Raw genomic sequence first — 23,944 nt, 5'->3', positions numbered from 1 at the left:
ACGGAATATAAAAATATTAAATATTAAAATCGCTGAGTGTAATACATTTTAAGTCGGTGAACTTTTTATTTTAAATTAGTTGTCATTATTTTATTTGTTAAGATCTTAACTGTCTCTTAGGAAATTAACAGTTCAAAAAATTCATTGTTTCAAATTAATAATATAAATGTTATTTGATATATATATATATATATATATATATATATATATATATATATATATATATATATATATATATATATATATATATGTTTTTTTTTTAAATGAACAAAATTTATTTAAGAATTTTATTCATAGAAAATTTTTTAAAATTATTTATTGAATGACTATAATATTTTTTTTTCAAAATTTCTAGTAGCAAAATTTCAAAATTTTATTTGTTAGTAATTCAAATTTTCTAAATTATTAAAAATAATTGACAATTATCTGACATTCTCATAATTTTTAAGGCTTATAAATTTTTCACCTCTAGAATTTTTTCGAAGGATCGAAAAAAGAAAGAAATTGAAAATTCAAAATTTCTACACGATTTTTCCACTTTCTTCATTACTTTGTCATAAAATTTTCAAAAATTTATCATCAGTAATTGAAATTTTCAAATTTAGCCCAAATAATTGACAATTACCGGAAATTTTTATTGCCATTTTTGAGGCTTATAAATTTTGCACTTCCAGAGTTTTTTTAAGGATCAAAAAAAAAAAATTCAAATTTCTACGCAATCTTCGAAATTCCTTCATCTCAGTTATAAAATTTCCAAAAATTTATCAACAATAAAATATTATTATTTTTCTCAGATGTATTTTATAAAAATGTATGTTGATAGAGAACAATTCCCAGTAATTAAATTATTTTACAAACTAAATATTAAAATTAAAAAAAAAAGTCTTATAATTTACCATAAAAAAAAAGTTACACAATTTATAATAATAAGTAATAAGATTTAGATAAAAAAGTAAAAAAGATGCAAAATCTATAAAAAAAAAGTAATATATATTTTATATCTAATGCTACTAATCGTGCCAGTTGCTACTAGTTTATTGCAAAGTGCAAGCCTCCATACACGTCTACTATCCATCATCATCATAATCATCATCATCAGTATAGTAATAATAATAATAAATACAAAATTTACATAAAATCAAAATGAAAAGACAGTTGATAGCTGTAAATTACTAAAAGTATCAAAAGAAGTAAATAATTAAAATTAAGATTAAAGTTTTTAATTAAAAAATTTTAAAATCTAATTATTTTTTAAAAGTTAATTAATAAATTAATTAGTAATTAGTATCTAGTAATATTTAAAAAAATAATTACATAAGTTTGTCAAGCACAGCAATTTTTTTTTATGTCTCAACAAACCCGTACTTTAATTGGACACTAAAATTATCAGATTTAATTTCTGGCCTTACGGCCTTACCTAAGTCACGTCTGCAGGTTTTATACAACTGGTATCAACTGGTAGCAATAAAAGTATATCTAATAGGATTTTATATTTTACCTTGACTCATATTTATATACAATTTATATTATATATATGTATGTCTATTAAGGTGGCCCAAAATAACCGCCTTTTTTTTTCAAGTCTCATATGAAATTTTGTCAGTTTTAAATTTTTTTCAAACTTCAAAAAATTAATTTGATAAAAAATTTTTCGATGCCGCTTAATTTTTAAAATTCAAAAAATTATCGAAATTTTGATTTTTTCTTTTTAAATTTTTTTATTTATAACAGAAATAATTTCTATGAGTAAAAAAAAAAAATTGAAGAGAAAAAATCAAAATTTCGATAATTTTAAAAATTCTTTACCGACCTTAAAATTTTTTGATTTTATTTTTGGAGAAGATTCGAAAAAAATTTTCAACCAAAAAAAATTTAATGAGAAAAAAAAATAGTCGATTTTTTTTGGGCCACCTAATATTTATATACAATTTACATTATGTATATATCTACGTCTATGTATATAATATATAATATAATAGAGAAGACTATTAGAGAAGACTAGGATATTGAGAGCAACTACAGGATAACTCAATAATATACGAGATAATTTGTCAGCAAATGAATTTAAAATTCAATATAAAATAATGAAATAAAGTTAGTATACTTTTAATTGAAATAATAATTAATTAAGTCAACTGCAATTAGCCGATCGAATTTATTAGTAGCGAAAAATATATTAGGCTGTTTGTAACTGGATTACATTTTAATATTTTCAATACGCTTTAAATAAAATAATAGACAAATAATTATTAGATTAGAGATAAGAGACAGACAGAGAGTGGTCTTACCGGTGTCGTAAGTCGTTGGACGACAATGCCTTGCGTTTATTATCGGGGTGGTGTGGAGTGCGGTAGTGAGAAGGAGGCCGATTTACCGGTCCTCGGAGACACAGGCTCGCACTGCCACACAGTAACTGTTGGGACTACGCACTCTGGTTGTATGGCCGGGCCCCGATCAAGTGCGGCCCGGTAATCGAACATAGGTTGGTGGTTGGTGATGTGGTAGTAAGGTTCGTGATGATTGTTATGGTTTATTTCAGTTTTTAAATTAAGATTCAGACTCATGTTCATGGTTTTTTTATTCATTATTTTTATGGTGATTTTTAGTGAGATGCAGTATCGGTTGCGTCAGTCGATTTTTTTTTCGTATCATTCAGATCGGAGGTTCGACCGAGCGAGTGGTCACATGTTTGTTCGTTTTTTTTTTATTGTTTTTGCACCGCGTTCGTCGGCGGGCAGCAAGAAAAATAAATATTGATTCAATTGAATTTAATAATTTTTTTTTTTTATTAACAAAATAAAGAAAAATATATATATATATATATATATATATATATATATGTATATATGTGCATATATATATATATATTTTTTTAATGAGACGGACAGAAACAAAGCGATTTTAATGATAGAATGTCGTTGAATTAGTTTTTTTTTTTTTTTTAAATAGTTTAGAATTTGTGGGGCAAAATGGGCCGCAAAAAATGTGTCTCTATAGTTTTAGTTTTTTTTTGTGCCCAATTAATTATTTTTGTTACTAAGACCCAATTGCAGATACAAATTTTAAGTGTGGGGCAAAATGGACCTCTAAAAAAATTTCAATGAAATTTTTACAGCTGATTTATGATTTTATTTTTTAAATAAATTTATCACAGCCCAAATTACCCCATGTTTTTATTATTTTTTTGTACGGTCTTTAAATAATTTTGTGACCCATTCTACCCCCTCTGTTGTATTAAAAAAAATATTCACTAAAGAAACTAAACTAAAATTAATTGAAAAATAATTTTCAAAATTAATAATTTGAAAAATTTGAAAAAAAAAATGGCGTATGAAATATTTTATATCCTCGGGCTGAACAAAAAAATAAAAGTGAAATATCCAACGGCAAACTATCATTTTATATCGTGCTTTAAATGCATAGACAACGAGACATTAAATGGTAGTTATAAACATATATCCATTATGGACGACTGCATAGATATAGACGTAGAGTGTAATGTAATGGACACGATGAATAACGACATAGTAAAACAATTATAATAACAATAATGATAATTGTTATAGCAGAGCTTTAGCACATTTCAATGATTAATATGTTTCATTAATAGAGGGGAGATTACTATCGCCAGTACCGGTGTTTAATTTTTTTTTGTAGCGAGGATTATTAAGTTTATTATGAGCAACGATAATTTTATCCAGAGGTTTAAGACATTGCATGTATGAATTAAGCGTGCGCGTATTGCAGTAATGTTGAGATAAAACGAGTGGGTTATATAGTGGATTAGTCTGACATCTAGACGTTTAATAGTGATATATATTTATATATAATATGTGTGTGTGTATGTAAATATATTATATATGTATGTATAATTATGATGAATAAGATAATATATAGGAGGAAATTGAACATGACTGCAAACCTGGACAATAGATGATACTCCATTATGTACTTTTGAACTTTGTTACAAAGAAAAAATGTCGAGTTTGTTCATATTATAAAAAGTTCAATTTTAGTTATTGATATATATACAATTTAATTAATTTACACGGAAAAAAATTAACTATGTACATTGAGAAAGACAAGTAATATAATGATAAAGTGGTCAGTAGATACTATCATTCTAAATAGTAATTATGAAGCTAGCTAGCGGCGGTAATAAGTAGCGGCCAGCAATTTTTTGCGTGGCCGCTACTTATTACGGCCGCTAGCTTCAGCTTCATATAGTAATTTTCTCATTTAATTACAGGATAAGTATGAAAATTTGTTGTCTGTGCAAGAAAAACTACTGTTTGAACTTTAAAAATCGTAACTAATACTCAGAAAATTGACACGTCTTACTAAATTTAATATTTTGAATGTCAAAATTCCCCATATTGACACTCAGGTTCTGAGTTATAATTTCAAACAGTAATTTTTAAAGTTTATTTTTTTCCGTGTAGTTTATTTGATGTAATGTGAGATTTTGAAAAATTGTTTTTAGTCATTGTCAGTTGTTTAGATAATCAAATATTTGTACAAAAGAATGTTTTTACTGTAACTATTATCAATGAATTTGATAAATTGTGATTTGTTGTTTTTGAATCATTCATTTTAAATTTGCCGCGAAAATTTTGAGGGGTACATAGTTAAGATTTTTGGAGGCGGAACAGGAATTTTATTTTACGGTCGATCTCATTTTTTGATTGAGATTTTTTTAGACTTTAGCTGAAAGAGCGAATTTTCAAAAAGTTGGCGATTTGTTATAAAAAATTACAAAAAATTAAAAAATTGAGAACTATTGACATTAGAATGGAAAAAGTTAAAAAAATTTGTAGAGGAAAAAAATTCAAAATTTAAGTTTTTCAAAATTTAAAAAATAATGATCAATTTTTGAATAAAACATTCTTTCATACAAATAAAATAAAAAATGTAAATATTAAGTGTAAAAATATAGTTTTAAATAAAATCGCTCGGTCGAAGCACTTTGATTAAGCATCGGCAGTATTTTTTATACAAAAATAATGAGAAAGATGCATAGATATGTATATAATATTGTAAAAATAATTTGAAAACTTGGATAAGAAATAAGATAAAAATCACAATGCTCTATTATAAAAAAAATATATAAATAAAAACATGAATGACACACACACTTTGCTCACACAAACTACCGTCACTGATAAAAATTCATATTTTTAAATAGTTTAAGATTAAAGTGACGGGTAGTTCAGTTGATCCATAACATGTAACATGTGATGTATACAATGTATCAGTTTGGGAAAAGGTTCAAGGGTGTTAGATGTTAAGCAATATGCAAGCATATCCATACATTAATACATACATACATACATATACATATATATACATACATATACATATATGTATCTATGTATAATGTTAATCGAGGAGGGTTTGATTACGCATGACTATGGGGAATTGACGTTTGACTTAGCATCTATCAACATGAATGCACTTTAATTATGATGCTATGATGCAGGTGAACACCGCACACACCAGATAAATGATGATTGGATACACATATATACGACCATGACTATTATTATTATTATTATTATTATTATTATTATTATGATTATTATTATTATGAAATTAATTTAAGACAATGAATATTGATTGATTAAAATATTATATAGCAAAATTAATAAATGTAATGTGCATTTTGTTTGATAGTAAAATAATTAATTAAGTTATTAATTAATGACTAAAGTGTACTGTAAAAAACCAGGAGTGAATTCGGAGTAATTATGAATTTTATTTAATTACGAACTCATTCGGTCACTCGGAGTTCTGAGGGAGTTTTTTTCTTCAATGGAGAGACTGGAGTGATTTGGATTTTATTTGAATTTAACTCTGAGGTTATGAAATAAATAGTCATTGGATTTAATCCGCATTCACTCTGTAATTTTTTTGACAGTGTAGGTGAAGTGAATAATTTTTTAAAATATAAATAGTGTAGGAAAAATGGTCAAAAGATTGTGAAAAATGTGTATTATAGTTAGAATAGCAGTAATAATAATAATAATAATTGTAATAATGATAATAATAAAAGTAAAGATGAAATGGAGATAAAGAAAAAAATGTGAATGGTCTTTTTTGGGATTCATGAGCATTTGTAGTGAAATTACTCACGGCTTCCGCGTCTTTTGTCACTCGATAGGCTCATTGTTCTCCCGAGCTCGCCCTTGGCTGCAGCTTTTTTCAACGATCTCAACACTTCTTCTGGATCGCGGACTGACCTTGCCACGGAACTGCGTCGGCGATCACGGTTGTAATAAACACTTGGCATTTCTGTATCCACTATGCTGCCGCCTGAATTCATTCAATTATTATATTTTTGTTTAATTTTAATTTTACTCAGAAACTAAGCGGCTGGCATAAAAATATTATAAGAGCTTTTTTATAGGAAATTTAATTCTCTACAAAATTGTTTATGTGCATTTTTGAAGTAACTCTTATAGTTTAGCTAGAATTTTAATTTAAAGTAATGAATGACTGTATAATAATTATACTCAACATTCAGAGCTCGAATTTGAAAAAAAAAATTTTTTTTCATCACTTCTGTGAGCTAGAGTTTTTCCAGAAGACTTCTCTCATACCTCAGAGGCCTCCCTACCTCCAACAGATGCTTTACTATTCATCAGAACCGTCATCTAAAAAATTCTATAAAAATTCGATCGAAAATCTAGACTCAGAGCTCGATTTTAAGGAAAAAATTTTTTTCTTCACTTCAAAATGTCAAGATCTAATGAAAATTAAAATTTTGAAAACCGGACCAAATTCAATAACTTCGTTTTCATAACAGGAAGTTAAAAATATATAAATATATATATTTAAAAGGAAAGTAAATAAAAGTTAAGAGAGTAATTGAAACTTACGTTTGCTGTCAGTGCCGCCTTGACTTTGAAAGCTGCTCCGTCTGCTTCCGGGAAGCGATCTGCTGTAATCCTTACTAAGTTCATAAGGTTCAACTTCTAATTGTTCAGATTGGGACGAACCGCGGCGTGAGTTTGCCTGCCAAGCGTGATCTGGATGAAGGAAATACGGTTCCGGACTTCCGCTATCGCTTTGAGTGTCTTCGCTGTAACTACGTTCCCTCAACTCTCGTCTGAGCAGCCTTTGCGCTATCTCCATCGACAGTGAGCCACGCGGTGAAGCGTAAGGCGATTTTCCTGAACGGATCCCCCTCGGGTCTTCCAATCGATACCTATCCAACACAGCCGACACACACCAACATCCATAAATATATATGCCCAAATATATCATGAGTAATTTAAAATAGAAAAGTCAATAACGAAAAAAAACGTGATTTCTTTATTCGCTTTTCCACCTCGTCGAGTTATTTATCTTCAATCAGAAATCCAAATAAAAGATTCTCCAACAAAACTCAACTAAAAATTCAAATAAAAAAAAATAATAATAATAAATACTAACCAGGATTCTCGATCAGTCTCAAACGCATTCTGCAAGTCTATAGAACATTCCCCGAGGAAAATATTATCACCATCAGGATGACAATCCCAGAGGGTTACATCGATCGTTTTGTCCATTAGCTTCTCACCAGCGATGCCAGTAAACGTCAGATTTGCGTTCCAAATTGGATTTTGCGTTGGACCAGTCACATCTGTTTGTAGAGAACTTTGATCACCACTACGACAAACAAACAATGTATACATAAATATGTCTATGTATCTATATATGTATATATTTATTTTACATTTTAATTTAATTTAATTACAACCTATTGTTTTATCATAATTATGTTAGCATTTAATTACCAGGTTGGCATCAGCACCAGCTTGGCAAAGGCTTCCGGTGGCGAACCATCGTCTCGGACACAGAGCTCGTCAGCTGCCAAAACTGACACCACCAGCTCTTTCCTATCGGCTTCGTACCACACGTGAATCTGTACACGTCCGCTCACTTGTCTCTCTTTAGCAAGTTGTTCCTAAAAATTTCACGGTTTATTATTTTTTATATTTCGACCCACTATTTTTTTCTATGGTCTAATGAACTGATGGTTTTATTGGAAAATTTTTAAAAATTTATGGCTGAAAAATTTTTTAATTTATTTTGAAAAAAAAAAAATTTAATGTAATTTTTTAAATGATTTTTAATTTGATGATAATTTTTTTTTTTTTTTTTTTTTTTTTTTGTTAATAAAAATTGGTTGGAATGGAGAAGAGAAAATTTCAGCCCGTAACTGGCTAATTATTTATTATTAACAAAAAAAAAAAAAGTTTGTTTCAGAAAAATAAAAAATATTTTTATTTTTAATGTCATGCGGATGAGCTGGTTTAAATTTACATGAAGGTTTTGCACAGAATACGAAGGAGGATTGGCTGAGCATGAGACTGCATTTTTACAAAAGTATAAAAAAGAAAAGGTAACGAAAAATAAAGTTTAAACTCAAAAGAAAATTCAAAAAAGTTAACATGAAAGAGGATGCATTTGACATGCAAAGCGCACGTGAAAGTTTTAAGCTGAAAATTATTTGTCACTTTTAAACGTGACCGGACCAGGTGAAACGATAAGGCAGAGAGTTGGAGAAAAAAAGAGTGAGCTCTAAAAAAATATGACTTACATACTTTATACACAGTGTGTTACTTTAAAATATATTTTTTTTTACTCCGTTCAAAATCGTGTACTACATACTGAAAAAAAGTTGCGACAGAGCCCTTGAGTAGAATTTTGAAAAGTAGCTTTTCGGAAAAGAGTTTTCTGGTATTGCTTGGAGTAAAAGAAAATTAATTTGTGTCATTACTTTTGCCATCTAAAAATATGTATCTGATAATATCAATCATATATATCATATATTTTTGCAGAATATATAATTTTGAAGTTTGAAAATATCTGAAATTTTGAATTTATTGATTTTTTCAATGAGACTTTTTTTGTAGCTGATTAAATTTTTCAAAAATTTGTCTGAGAATTTTTTTGAAAATATTTAAAAAATTCGGGCGGAGTAAAATGTATAGGAAATAATTTTGAACAGAGTATGGAAAAAAATATACAATATGAGAGTCATATTTGTGATATTTATAAAAAATTAATTATATTTATTTTTAGTAAAATTTATCCTTTCCACCCCCAAGAGCCCATTCTTTTTTTTGTTCGCCACATTGAACTCCTCCCCCCATATGTTTCACGTCCATTTTCATTTTCTGGCTCTCCAGGGTGTGTTGAGACACCATAAATCGTGGTACGCCTTCTCGCTTACCCGGGATTTCCAGTAGTAGAGAGCAACGAGTAGTATAGAGCGGTAGCGAGCTCACGAGCAAATTTCGCATTCTTGATGGTATCACTACTTGTAAGGGCCAAGCAACATCACCGAATAAGGTTATAATGTTATAGTACAATTGGGAGATATATCCGAAGAGAATATATATATACAGATAAATTTATTTATACGTATAAATATATATATAAATTTATTTTTTATATACATGTAGGCGAATAGAAGAAATACAAATAGATCAAGTATCGCGAGATACATCCCGGGCAAAAAAATTTCATGTCAAAATAATAGTAACATATTTTCTCCGCCGAAAAAAGGCCGATAATTGGGCCTGAAAATAATTGATAATATGCAGACTCAATTTATTGATCAATTTTCGGGTTGTTTATCAAAAATAATAAAATTTTCGCCATTTTTCAGCCAATTTTTGACCTCTTCTGATAAAATTCTATGATTTTGGCCAAATATTTTTACCTGGGATGTCCTGATTCCATTTAAAATAAAGTGATGTTCAATTTTCGCCTCAGTCTTCATTTTCCCTCGTATTATTTTTTTTTTTTATGTTTTCAAATATTTGTTTATTGATGAAATACTTGGGAAAATATTCTTAGACTGACCAAGACTATATTTTTAGTTGTCATTATTAATATACATATATATGATAAATATTTGAATTTGAACAATCTCATTTGCATTGTCTACTAGTTTCGACCTACCCACTTTTACTTATAATTATTTTAGTACTTTGAAGATGTAAAGTTTTTTTAAAATCCTAAGTCAAGTGAAAAATTAAAAACTTATATTTTATCGAATGTCAAATTCGCCTTTTTCAAAATTTATAAATATGTTCATTGTTATTACATTTTATATAAAAAAAAATATATTAGCCTTGTTTCGTACTAGTAGCTATTAACTGCGTGCGCATGCGCGTGCCAGTAATTTTCACAAATTCAATTCTACAAAAAATCTAATAAATTATAAATATAAAATTTATTTAAATTCATTTGTAATCAGCCTTCACAGCGTCACTGAGGACTTTTACCAAATTTTAATATTGCAGTCAAATTTTGATAAGTGGCCATCTTAGTTATGAAAAAACATTTCATGGAAATCGTCACTTTCAAAATGTCTTCTTTTTTTATAAAACGAGTCCATATATCCACTATATATTCAAACATAAATTTCAAAATGTAGAATATGTGAATTATAATGAAAAATTTTTAATTCCCAGTGACAGCAAAATTAATATTAGAGATGCAGTCGCTTATTAGAATTGGACTACAAAATTAAAAATAATTTTTTTAGGTTATATATATAAGTGACGATTTCTGTGACCTTCATAAATTTCTAAAAAAATTATTTTTAAATTTCCTTTTTTGAAAAATGGCTAATTGTTAATTTTTCCAAAAAAAAATTACAATTATTGATAAATTTTGGATAAAAAGTGAAACTTATGATTTTTTGACAATCATCAAAGTACTTAATGAAATATTTGAATTTATAGGGTGACTTGCTGCGAGGCATTCGGAGGATTCAAAAACTATATTTACAAACTAATCATAATCAGATACGAAAATTAAAATTAATAATAATAATAATAATAAATAAAATGTTCTAAGAATACTAAATATTCGTGCCAGTTGGGAGAGAGTAGCGTGAGGGCGAGTTATGCTAAACTTTTGTTTGTTGTTGTTATCATAGCCATAACTTACATTTTCGTCATTCGTCAGCGGTTTTATTTTCAGTAATGTTAACTTTTCTTATACGGGACACAGAAATGACGATGAATTAACGTGGAGATGGACAGAAACATTTATAAGACGTAGAGTATAATTATAATTATAAAAATAATAATAATAATAATAATAATAAAAATAATAACAATGTAATGACAAGAGTAGACACAACGTCAAAGGGTACACAAAAAAAATCTCCATCAAAGGGAATGAATATTTTTGAACAAAAGAGTTTTGAAAAAAACAAAAAAAATAATTTTGAAATAAATGATAGAGTGAACTGTGGACTGTAATATAAATTTTAATATTTTTTAAAATTCAATTTTATAAATTTTCTCTATATATCTCGTTTATTCAACATACATTCAGTTTTATACATAAAATCAATTAATCTCGTTTCAATTAATTAATTAATTATTTTTTTAAAGATTTTCTGTTTATAATTAAAAGTTAAATTACAATAAAATCAGCCGAGATCTAAATCTAGACATGATCCATTTATTTATTGTAATTCAACATATTTTTTACAATATATCTATAATTCATTTTTTTAAAGAAGATTAAACTACGGTAATTAAATATAATAATTATAAGTAAACGGATTTCCATTGGGACGTAAATTTGGCTGTCATTTATCGTTTATTAGCAATGGAATGCCGTTAAAAACGGACAGTCTCAGACTCCAAACTATATCATTGAATATAGTCTATAAAAATTAATAATTCAAATAAAAATGAAAAGTTACATATATTTTTTTGAGATCAATTTTTCAGAGTCAATTATTTATATATATATATTTTTTTTGTTGCTTAGGGTTATATTGATATGGGATAACGTCATATTTAATAAACGCAACTCGCCCCAACTGACACATATAGAAATGAACGGCCATAAAGTAAAAAAAAATAAATTAATTAGCACTAATTTTATTGGAGCGAGAGGACTTTATATTCAATTCATCAAATTATATTATAAGTAATGATAAAAAAATATTTATATTTATTTAGTAAATAAAATTAAATAATATAATGCCTAGTTAAGTTTTAATGATATGAAATTTTCGATTTACTACGGCCTATTATTTATTTAACTCGAAAGCGGCTGAATTATTAAATGTATTATGAACTAAGCTACGTTTTAAATTTATTGTTTATTATTATTATTATTATTATTATTATTATTAGTGAATTTCTTTTATAGGCAAGGTAGAAATCAGTAGATAAATATAAAGAGTTAAGATTATTTTGAATTTTCAATAAAACTCTCAATCCGTTAATGTAAAATCCGTCAGATTTCTTGGAGCTCAGCTGATAATTAAATGGTATAGAGTGGGAACAAGTGATCACGTGTGAGTGTTAATTTTATTTAACTTAATTATACACACCCCGGTTTTAACGATCGTGGTCGTTGAAAGTTTTGTGGGTAACAATTAAATTAAATGTTTTAGAGTATTGGAACTGCCGTTCGGTTCAATTATACGGAGTTATAGTTTTTGTAAATTACACTTTTTAAAATAGATTTTAGTTCGTTACTTTTCTTTTTTTTTTTTTAATTACATTTTATTTTAGACTAGCTTTACTAATTTAAACCTTCATCTGGTAGACTATTCAGTTATGTATTTAAAAAAGTTCACACCTCAAATTGCATGGTGTGCATTTTAGAAAAATTAAAAAGGACGAATAGTACGCTGATTTAATTTTAGTACCTGGTTATTTTTTTGGTGTTGCTTAAGTGGAAAAATATGAAATTAAACTTTTATGGAAGATTTTGATTTTTTAAGGTTTAAATTATTTTCAAATTTTTGGAAAAATTTGTGGTAAAGTTGAAATTTTGTAGAAATTTATTTATTTGTATTTTAAATTAGGGAGAAGACTAATTGGGCCTTAGGTAATAATTTCATATTAATATGAGTCATTAAAAAAAAAGTGCAGGGTAAAATGGACATTGAATAATTTTTAATTAAAAAAAAAAAACTAAATAAATTTATTACTAGAAATTAAATTAAACTTATTGCCATTTTCTGGTTTAAGTAAAAATTAAAAGTGGCCCAATTTGCCTCATAATGTCTATTTACTCCTTAGAGTAATTTTTGAAAAATATTCCAAAGAACCCGATTTACTCACAAACTTATACCCCCCCTCTCTTGCATTGTAATAAAAAAAAAAAAAAAAAAAAAAATAGAAAATAGAAAAAATTAAAATAAATATTTAAATGACACCATGAAAATTTGAGGTGTGAATTTTAATTAATCGTTCATAAAAATTGATAATTCTGTTTTAAAATTCGTTAAAATTTAATTATTTATTAAAAACTCTTTTTGATTAGTTTAAAAAGTCAGAGATATAGATAAAAGCTTGTAAAAGACATTAAAAATTTTTAATTAAATACTTTTATCTTTAATATATATATATATTGATATATTTTAAAATGTATATTATGTTTATTTAGATTTAATTAGGAAGAGACGATAAATTGTCAAAGCTCGAATATATTTAGCACCGTTATATTTATTTTTTGCCTCGTCTTTATTATCTTAGATACCCCCACCTACTATAATTTTATTATTATATTCATTATTATTATTATTATTATTATTATTATTTATTTTTGCCCTTTGTTAACCGCATTGACGTAAGAACATTTCCACGTGCGGTGTTATTTAACTACTGTTGATTGTACGTAAGCATCATGTGTCTCATCTTCCGACCGTTCACTCACATTATGTAATATTTTGTATATTTATATATTTATATATAGACTTTTCAAAAAATTATCCACTAAACAATTTTATTCATCTTTAATCTATTATATTTTTTTTATATATTTTAATAGTTTATTTTCTTTTTTATATTTCGATGCCAATTTTTTAGTATCACAGTAGTGAAAAATAAAATAATTAAATAATGGTATTAATTATTATTGTGCTTTTAAGACGACAAGTGCTAACATATGCATTTATATATCAAGATATTGTGGCAAGTAAAGAGATAGTATAAGAAAATTTATCATATTTCAATTATCTAATAATTTTTTATAATAATTAATTTATTAAATATATATGTCTATATATATTTATATGAATGTTATGATGCAACTTTTTTTTAATGCTCAGATTTCAAAATTATTAAATATTCACTTTGAAAAAATTATTTTTATTTTAATAAAAATTTTTATTTTTTATTTGCAATAAATAATTTAGCGCAGTTAAGTTAAAATTTTTGTCAATTTTTTTTTAGCCTATTGAATTTTTAATTTTTTTTATATAACGTCCAAATTTTAGTATTTTGAAAAAATAAAAATAAAAAAATTCTGAGTGATTTTCAAAAATTACAATTGAGAGCTGCTTCAAAAATGATTTTTTTTTTTTTCATAATTTGTAATTTGTAACCATGGAAAAAAAATTATTGCAAAATTACAATCTAATATATAAATATATACACATATATATAAATTAATTATTAATTACGGACGTGCATTATTTATAAATATTTACAAATTACTGTCGTCTGTAACGTGACTCGTCACGTCTGTGCGAGTAAAGAAAACGCAAGTTTACCAAAAAAAAAAAAAAATGTCACTTCCATTCTAAAGTGACAGTTATATAATTGGCACAAAATTTTTTAAATAGAGATTAAAGTCCACTTGTAATAAAACTTTGTATCCCTGTCATATTTTGGTACATCGTATACATTGATAGTAATAGTTCTAGTAATAATAATGTAATAATTAAATACACTAATAAAACTATATACAAAATAATAATAATAACAATAATAATAATAATAATAATAATAATAAATTTACTGAGGCTCTATCAGCCCGTCTAACTGTTGATTAACTTTATCTAGTCAATAACTTGATATATTTTTAAGTTCGACTTGAGTATTAAATAAATTAAATAAGTAAATAAAGTAAATGGCGGAAGATAATAAAAAAAAAAAAAAAAAAAAAAACAGCAAATGATAAAATAAATAAATAAGTTGAGTATAATAAAGTGTGTTGAGAGTTGTTGAAAGATGAAGAGACAAATGAGGAGACAGAAGTGTTTATAAAACGAAAAATAAATAGACAAAGGTCACATTTTGTAGACTCAATTTATCAACTCGTTATACCGGCGTCTTTGGCAGTTTCCTGCGGGTCGGTGACGAAGGCGATTTATCCGTTTCCGAGTCTGGAAAACCAACCATTTAACTTTATTTATATTAATTGTCTGTGGGTTGTTGCATTGCTGTTTTTATGTCAGTGTATACTTATATATTTATATCATGTTGTGCAGTGGTTTGTGTTCGGCCACTTGTACGTTTTCGTATATTAATTACATTGTTATAGTTTAGATGTAGCAATAGTTTAGAGGACTAATTTGAAGGACTATTGATTTTGAACTTACCTAACTGAAGACCTAAGTTTCCTGATGTTTTAGATGATGGCGGCGGCATACCCGGTTCGTCCAGCGAATCAATGCCCCTAAACAATTTAATTTAATTTTCAGTTTATATTGTCTAGTATATATATATAAATATCTGTACTTTGACAGTCAGATTTATTTTTACAGGTAAAAAAAAAATATTTTCATATTTTGATTGCGATGTCGAATTCATTTTTCAAAATTTCGATCAGGCTGTGTCTCAAAAATTTTTAATTGTGTAGGGGAAGGGGGGCCCAAAATTGAAGGGCCCATTTTGCCGCCCCCATCCCCTACTTAGGGGGCATTTAAAAATTTTTTAACCCTACCTCCAACTAAATATGCAATGGCGCGAAAATGAAGTTTTGAAAATAATTTTTTTATTTCCACTTGTCACTGGAAAAATTTCGTTAGCAGCCAAAAAATTTTGAAATGTTATGTTGAAAATTGAATATTTTCAAATTTAACTGTCAATAATTTCTTTTTTTTTTTTTTTTTCACAACTTATATTTTTGTAGCGAAGAAAAAAAAATTAATTTCAGTTTTTGAATTTTTAAATTTTCGCGCCATTTCTGAAAAAAATCGGTATGCATGATCTTTAATGATTTTTAAAGATTCTTGGGCTGGATTTTTTTAAAACGAATATATATTAAAATTTATGAACAATTAATCTACACAATAGAAAAATTTTGCCGGAATTTTTACCAAAAACAATACATCAGAAGTCATGAAATTTATTTACTGGAGTTATTATGTTCTGTGGTTGGTTTTTTCGAGTGTATTTTCCTGATCTACTGAACACCTTCTATATTTTATTGGCCATATATATCTTGGTCCTAACTACCTGACCTTTTCTCTAGGCTCTACTGACTAGAGAAATCCATTTTATCCCTTTGACCCTTGGCACTATCCGTTTTAACTTCTACCTAATTCAAATAATTTTCGCCAATCATTTATACCCGGATCTCTCACTTACAAACTTTGATCCTTCATACTTTGTCGAATTATGCGCATACGTATTTCAAAATTTGAAAACAAGTTCACATCGCTTTGCAATTAATTTCACAATTTATTACGATAAATCATGTCAATAATTATTTTTTATTTTCTAGCTCAAAATCAATCACTCAGAAAAAATTTAATTGATTTCTACGATGAATAAAATTATAAAATAAATTTGAATGAAATAAAATAGAAATTTTTGTTCCATTTTACATGATTAATATCTGCTTTGTAAATTAATTTCTCGATAACGAAATAGCGGTCGTAAAGTATAATTAAGCTTGTTAAGAAAGTTACATATATAAATATAACGTTATTGATACTTACATATCTCCTACATGTTCAACAACAAGTTCAGCAACATCACTACAGCGTTCAATTATTTGTGCCACATCCTCAAAGTTACGATCGATGAGAGATACTCCTGACCACTCTAGTACCTGGAATTGCACCGTTAAATATAATTATATATATATATATATATATGTATACATATTCTTGTTAAATGTCAGCAATTTCACTGACGATGATGACAAGTCAATTTTCATCAATCTAGAGTAACGTCTGACATTTTTCCGATACTACTTTTTAAAAACTATTCTACTAAATAAAGTATAAAAAATAAAAAAAAAAAACAATTAATCAGAGATAAAAAAAAGTCATTCAATTTTTTTTTATTGTTATGATGTTTTTAAAAATCACTTTAATCATCAAAAATAATCCTTAGGATTTTATAAATCCGCGAAAATAAACGTTCACGATAACTTCGATCTCTTATTTTCAGTAAATCCTTACAAATAGTCTTCTACGCGTTTGCTTTGACGCAGTTATATCTCAAAGGTTTAAGAATATACTTTGACGAGATACATTTGTCTCTGAGACACTTATAAGAGCTTCAAATAATTCACGAATTATTTTATATTATTATTTTTTTTTTTTTTTTCAATTTCAAATACTCCTATGACACACATGCATATATAAATATAAATATAATATGTATTTTATGAAATAAAAATGTAATATGTCATGTCATATAATAACATTAAATATAATCGGATTTATTATGACAATAATTCTATTCAATGTGTCCTTAAAAAAAGTTATTCTTGACAAATTATGCTATCGTAGGATATATTCATTATTTTTTATATATTTCTTTATACATCTACTTGTGGATATACTTATATTGTTGTGTTCATGTACGATAGTACACTTGATAAGTGCACAGCAAACATACTTGGTTATTTCGAATTTTTTTTACAACCTATTTATTTTTATGAAATTTAAAAAATACAGTTGATACTTGTAAATAGTAAATAAAACAAAATGACATTTGGAAAATGGAAACAAAGTAATAATCTTGGGAGATCAAAAATAAATTTTTTTAATTTTTATTTCGTCTCTTGGAGTCTTCGTTTTGAATAAAATAGAAAAATTACCGATTTCGGGCTACAGGTATTTTTTTTTTTTTAAATTAGATAAAGTAGATGCATTAGGGCCAAGTTGAGGACCTGCCGCGTGCAGCTACATGCCGACTATGCTATTTTGACCTTTGGAGCCTTGATTTTGAAAAAAAAATAGAAGAAAAATGACCGATTTCGGGCTATGGATATTTTCGAAAAGTATTGAAGTGTAAAAATAGGATAGAGTAGCTGCATTACGATCAAATTGAAGACCCGCCGCGAGCAGCTACATGCCTACTCTGTGCTATTTTGTTTTTTCGAGCTTCCATTTTGAAAAAAATGACTGATTTCAGACTATAAGTATTTTTTTAAAAATGGAATTCCAGGAATCGAATAAAGTAGATGCATTCGGTCAAGTTGGAGACCTGCCGCGTGCAGCTACATGTATACTCTATGCTATTTGGCTTTTTGGAGCTTCTATTTCGAAAAAAATGACTGATTTCGGATTATAGGTATTTTTAAAAGAATATAATTTCAAAAATTGGATAGAGATGTATTACAAATTGGGAACCTGCCGCGTGCAGCTACATGTCTACTATATGCTATTTTTCCTTTTGGAGCTTCTATTTCGAAAAAAACGACTGATTTTAGGCTATAGGTATTAGAATAAAGTTGGAAACTCGCCACGTTAATTATTTCAGCTGTTTAAGAATGATTTAACGCATTTGTAAAAGGAATTAATGAGACGGAATATTTATAAGGTTATCGTTCATCGTATTTCCGTAGGTAGGAAGAGAAAAACTCCAAACTTGCAAACAAATGTTCTGGGTGCAGTAAAAAATAAAAAAAAAGTATCCTAGTAAAAAGCAGAATTAATTGTCCGGGTTTTAATGTCGGCTGATAAAAAAAGTGTTAGATGGAAAAATAAATAAAATGAAACATGATAAGCATTTAATAAATTAAGTTTACTTTTAGCGCTATATCATGTCCCTCCACACAGATACAGGTGTAAGGTGACGATATATATAACCATGTAAACAGTTCAGACATTGCAAGTCGACCTACATCCAGCCATCTGATGTACGTCTGTACTACATATGTATAAAGTGCATAATAAATAGTGGTATCGAGACTCGAGACTCGACTCGACGCAGAACGCGGTTATACTATAAAATATTTCCGGAACCTCTAAGGAGGATTTTCTTTAAGACTATAAATCCGATATGTTTTACTAAACTCATTGAGTTGTAAAGTGGACTTTTTTTTTTTATAAATTTTCCGATATTTGAAAAAAAAAAAACCTGCGTACTCGGCAAATATTTTTTTATACATTTTATCTCAGTTTCGCTTTTCCAAGAACTTTATTTTTCATTTTTCCTCAAGAGATTATTTAAAATTGTCGTTTCATAGCAACCAATTTTTTTTATCATTTCTTGGGATTTTTAAAGTTTTATATAAAAATAATATTTTTTAACTCAAAAACTTTTATTAAGTTTTCATAAAATAAATTTAAAATTTTATTAATTAAATTACTTTGAAAAAAAATTTTATTTTATGATTTTTTAAAATAATTTTAATTTTTTTAAAAATTTTTTCATTTCAGGTAATTGAATAATTATCTTATGCGAAGACAAAACTAATTAATGAATAATTTTCTATAAAAAAAAAAAAAAAAAAAAAAAAAATGAAGATGTCTAACAAAATAGACTGTCATGAAGTTGATTATTGGTGCGGCTGCGGTCGTTATTTCCACAAAGTAGGAGTAAGATAAAGAGAAATAGTAAAAGAGAGAGAGAGAGAGAGAAAGAGAGTGAGATAAAATAAACGGAGGAACTTAATATAATATTGCATGACGTAACAAACATCGACATAACTCGAGGGCGAGAACGAGTAGAAGGTAAAAGGCCCGAGGGCGTTCGATAACACGACGTTCTGGGAGTTTCGTGCAATTAATTACGGTAGAGGCGAACCTTTCTCTATTAACAACAGCCGCGGGCAATGTTCCTGGCAATTAGAGAAAGTAATACAGCACACAGTGGTTCCTAACCAACGGCATTCGATAAAAAAACGTATTTAACTCCAGTTACTTTCATTATTATCAGAAATAATATTTACATGGGTAATCCCTCGCTCGACATTTTCCCTAATTACTTTTCTTTTTTTTTTAATTTCAAAACCAATCATTTACTTTTGCCGTAAACTCGGGATAAAAAATTTAGTTCAGTACTAAAAGTACGTCGGCTTGTTTGTTCGCATTTGCGTTATTGGTGCAGACATTTGCTTGCTCGTAATATCGGAGTAAGATGTTACACTGATACGATAGCTAGGATATCCTCTTGGGTAGAGTATACTAAGTATACTCTGTAGGACGCGCTTACATATATTTATTTGCTATATAAATATAGATGCATGTATGACATATATAAAACGCGGTGTATACACAGTAATGACAATTTCATTGGACATCTGCATAAGATATAAAAATGTAAGCATGAATATGCAAATGTAAGAACAAGAAAATGTCATTTACTTTGTTTTGTTTTATTTTGAAATTTTTTACTTTCCGCATTTCTGTCTGAGAAATTTTTTACTCAATGTGGTATACATTTTTTTTAAATTTTATTTTAATATCTAATGCGGCTAAGCAGAATTTATTTTATCATTAACTCCGGATGCGAATTTAAATAAAATCTGAAGCCACTCTCAAATTTTTTTCCGTGGAGTGCAGGAATTTTCTTAAATAATTTAAAATATCTTTTGGTAAATTTAAAAAATTTAAAAACTGGCGCCTTTTTAATGAGAGATTTAAAGGAAAGGTAATGATGCGAAATGAATGTGCGTGGGCTCTAATTAAAAAACTTTTGATTTTAAAAAAATAAATTGCATTGAAAGCGCACAAACTTTTTTTTTATTACATTAAAAAATGGAGTAAACTCACGATCTCGGTGTTAAATTTAACCCTGGTGATTAAAACACCACGGATAGCAGTTTTTAAATTTTTTCATGTTAATAAAACTTTAAAAAAAAATTCTGATACTACCAACATATTCACTGTTAGTTAAAAAAATGCTGACTATTTTAAAGTTTAAAATGTGACAATGAACTTTTTTAAAACGATTTAAAAATTTTTGAAAATTCACAGAAAAACGTATGACTTAATCCTGCAAATTAACATTTTCCAATGCAAAATACGTTCAGAAAAAACAAATTTTGAACTTTGTCTGAACGTTTTTCGTTTTCGGGATATTTATCGATTTTTTTTTTGAATTTTCAAAAATTGAGAAAACGTTCAAAAGAAGTTGGTTGTATCACGTTTTGAAGATTAAAATAGACGACAATTTTTCTTACACAGGTGAGTAAAAATAATTTTTCAAAGTAATCCAGGTTTATTGTTAATTTATATGTTAATAATAATATTAATCAATAAATATCATGATAAATTAAATGAGAAAATGTCAGTTATCTTGCTGTCGATATATTAATTAAACACTAGGTAAAAGTTTGAGTCGATACATTAAATATACACGAGTATGTATTCGTTGATACATATACATATACATATATATAAGTACGATAAATAGGAACGTATAATTGTGCAAGTAGAATAGACAGAATATTGTCATACCTTATCACCTTTCTGAAGGCCTGCCTTGTCTGCCGGTCCCCCAGGTACCGTCCATACTATTGACGCATACAGACGCCCGTCAGTACCATTTTTACCTCCGACCACGCGCATACCGAATCCTCGGGCTGAAACATTAATTAAAAAATAATAAAAATATTAAATATCTTCATCTCGACTTTAAATTACATTTTTTTTTTTTGTTTCAATAATCATACATTTTTACAACACGGATTTTATTACTATAGAATTATTTTTTTGCTTCACTTTGGTATTAAAACCACTTTCATGTTTTTCATGCTCCTGTTAATCCTGTAGGAGATAAAATGTCAAGAGTACTTTTTAATTCCATGAAAACTTTTCAGATATTTTATATATATATATATATATATTTTTTTTTTTTATTAGAAATGTTTGTAAATAATAGCTGGACATTATTCACGTTGCCGTGGATTTTTCCGAGTGTAATAAATCATTTTTATTACATATTGAAATATTTTTTATTTTTGAATAAAAAAATATTTTTAACGTTATTTATTTAGTCGTTTTATTTATTCGCTCGTAAAAAAAAAAAAAAAAGAATTACCCATTTTTTAATTGCCAGTGAAATATTATTTTATGTTTTTTGAGGGAAAAATGTTTGAATTAATAGTTGATAGATAAAATGACGTAGGAATAATATTAAAATGAACAAAAGATGTGTCTTGAAGTGGAAACAGATCTATGAGAGATATATATCTATATATCTATGTGTGTATATATTGAAGAAGCCAAGAGAATATAGAGAGTGGTTATGTCAGTAAAGACAGCTCTAGAAGCTGATGCACAATAGTTGAGATAACAGGCGCACAAAACCACTCCAGAGGTGAACCGCAAACCTGTCGCTAGCATATTCTCGTACATTATGTCTCTGATCGTAACTACCGCAATTTACTTCACTTATTATCTTTTTCTCTCTATCTCAGTCTCTTTTTATTTTTACTTTATTCTCTATGTACTCAAATTATTATCAGCTTCATTAAAAATAATATACTACTTAAATTAGTACTTCAAAGAATATCCTACAAAAAAAAAAAAAAAAAAAAATAATAATAATAATAATAATACAGAAAAAAAAAGGATTTCTTGACGCAAAAAATTTTTACTCGTCAAGAAAATTTTTGCATTATAAATTGAAAACTAAAATTTTTCTGGAGCAAGAAAAAGTTTTTTTTGAGATAAGAAGAAAATTCTTAAGCCAAGAAATTTTTTCTAGTCTTAGAAAAATTTTAGTTTCAATTCATGATACCTAATAAACCCTTTCTTTTTTTGTAATAATAAGGTATCCGTTTACAAGTGACGGCTACTATATTTTGAGCCATAACTAAGCGAAAAATTAACATTTTCAATTTTTTTTTATTCATGAAGCTGAAGCTGGCGGCCGTAATAAGTAGCGGCCACGCTAAAAATTGGCCGCTACTTATTACTGCTGCTAGCTTCAGCTTCGTTTCTTATTCTGTTTGTTTTTACGGTGCATTTATGATACAAAATAGAACGATATTTGAAAATTTAAATTTCAAAAATTTTTTCGCGGTTGAAAGTACGAAAAAATGAAAAATTTCTCGATTTTTTGTTGAAATTCGCTTCATGTTATTTTTTGCGAATATTATATTTTTTTTTGAAAACTGCATGACTCCCACTTGTAAATATTTATCAATAATAATTTTTTGATGATAATGAAATTATGATAAATTTAATCATTGAGTAATCAGAAAAAAAATAATGAGAAGTTTACTGAAAATTATTCCAAGCGTAAAAAAAAAGTGAATAATGACGAAAATAAAAAATGTGAAATTTAAATGTTGATTTTCTTTACTCTTAATTGGATGAATCGATTTGCAATTTTGATATCCGGGAAATATGCTCTTGAGCACGTACAATATCCGGGGAATAAATTTATAACGTACACTAATTTTAACAATCGCACGTTACAACTTTCAGCTGGGATTTCATGTGTACGTGCACGTGTGTGACTGCAAGTTCGGCCATTGAGGTGAGATTATAGCCGATTTTACAACCACAGCTGTCGACAGAAACGTGTCATACTGAATTTATTTTTATTATCAAATAAATTTATTAAAAATAATATATTTTTATACCTAAAGTTTGAACAAATAAAAAAATCCGATGCCAAAAATCGCGATATCATTTTAACGATTAATTAAAGTCATTAAGATATTAATGACTCAATTTGATAAGATTTATTAATTAAAATTTTAATGTTACGTAACGACTGCAGTGAGCAGATAATTAAAGTCATCAAGTAGATACAAAGGAAGGAGAGGAGGGGGAAAGAGCTAGTATGTGGCTCCCTCAGGTGAAATCTGTATAGTTGTCACTGACTTATATTTTTTATAAAAAAAAATTGACCGATTAAGTTTACAATTAATTATTTTGGAAATAATTAACTTTTTTTTATCACATTAACTCATTTGTTATCAATTTTTTTTTTATTTTTATGACTAATCTTAGAATGTTAGTACAAACAAATAGACATTTCAT

General features: G+C 27.3%; 1 protein-coding gene across 3 annotated transcripts in view; it reads right to left on the bottom strand.

Annotated features, from left to right (window-relative positions):
- LOC103577405 (regulating synaptic membrane exocytosis protein 1) overlaps positions 1–23,944 on the bottom strand; it is an 88,840-nt gene that overhangs the window by 3,703 nt on the left and 61,193 nt on the right. For all 3 annotated transcript variants that reach the window (XM_053738427.1, XM_053738429.1, XM_053738428.1), the window contains exons 12-19: positions 21,407–21,531; positions 16,706–16,818; positions 15,362–15,438; positions 15,087–15,145; positions 7,779–7,948; positions 7,435–7,650; positions 6,879–7,207; positions 6,133–6,312 (exon numbers count right to left, since the gene is read on the bottom strand). In XM_053738427.1, coding sequence (XP_053594402.1) covers positions 6,133–6,312; positions 6,879–7,207; positions 7,435–7,650; positions 7,779–7,948; positions 15,087–15,145; positions 15,362–15,438; positions 16,706–16,818; positions 21,407–21,531 — 1,269 coding nt within the window. The remainder of the gene's footprint in view (positions 1–6,132; positions 6,313–6,878; positions 7,208–7,434; positions 7,651–7,778; positions 7,949–15,086; positions 15,146–15,361; positions 15,439–16,705; positions 16,819–21,406; positions 21,532–23,944) is intronic.

Source organism: Microplitis demolitor, chromosome 4, assembly GCF_026212275.2.
Source record: "Microplitis demolitor isolate Queensland-Clemson2020A chromosome 4, iyMicDemo2.1a, whole genome shotgun sequence".
Classification (NCBI taxonomy): Eukaryota; Metazoa; Arthropoda; class Insecta; order Hymenoptera; family Braconidae; genus Microplitis; species Microplitis demolitor.
Note: the sequence above shows the minus strand (reverse complement) of the source record. Positions and strands in the feature narration are given on the sequence as shown.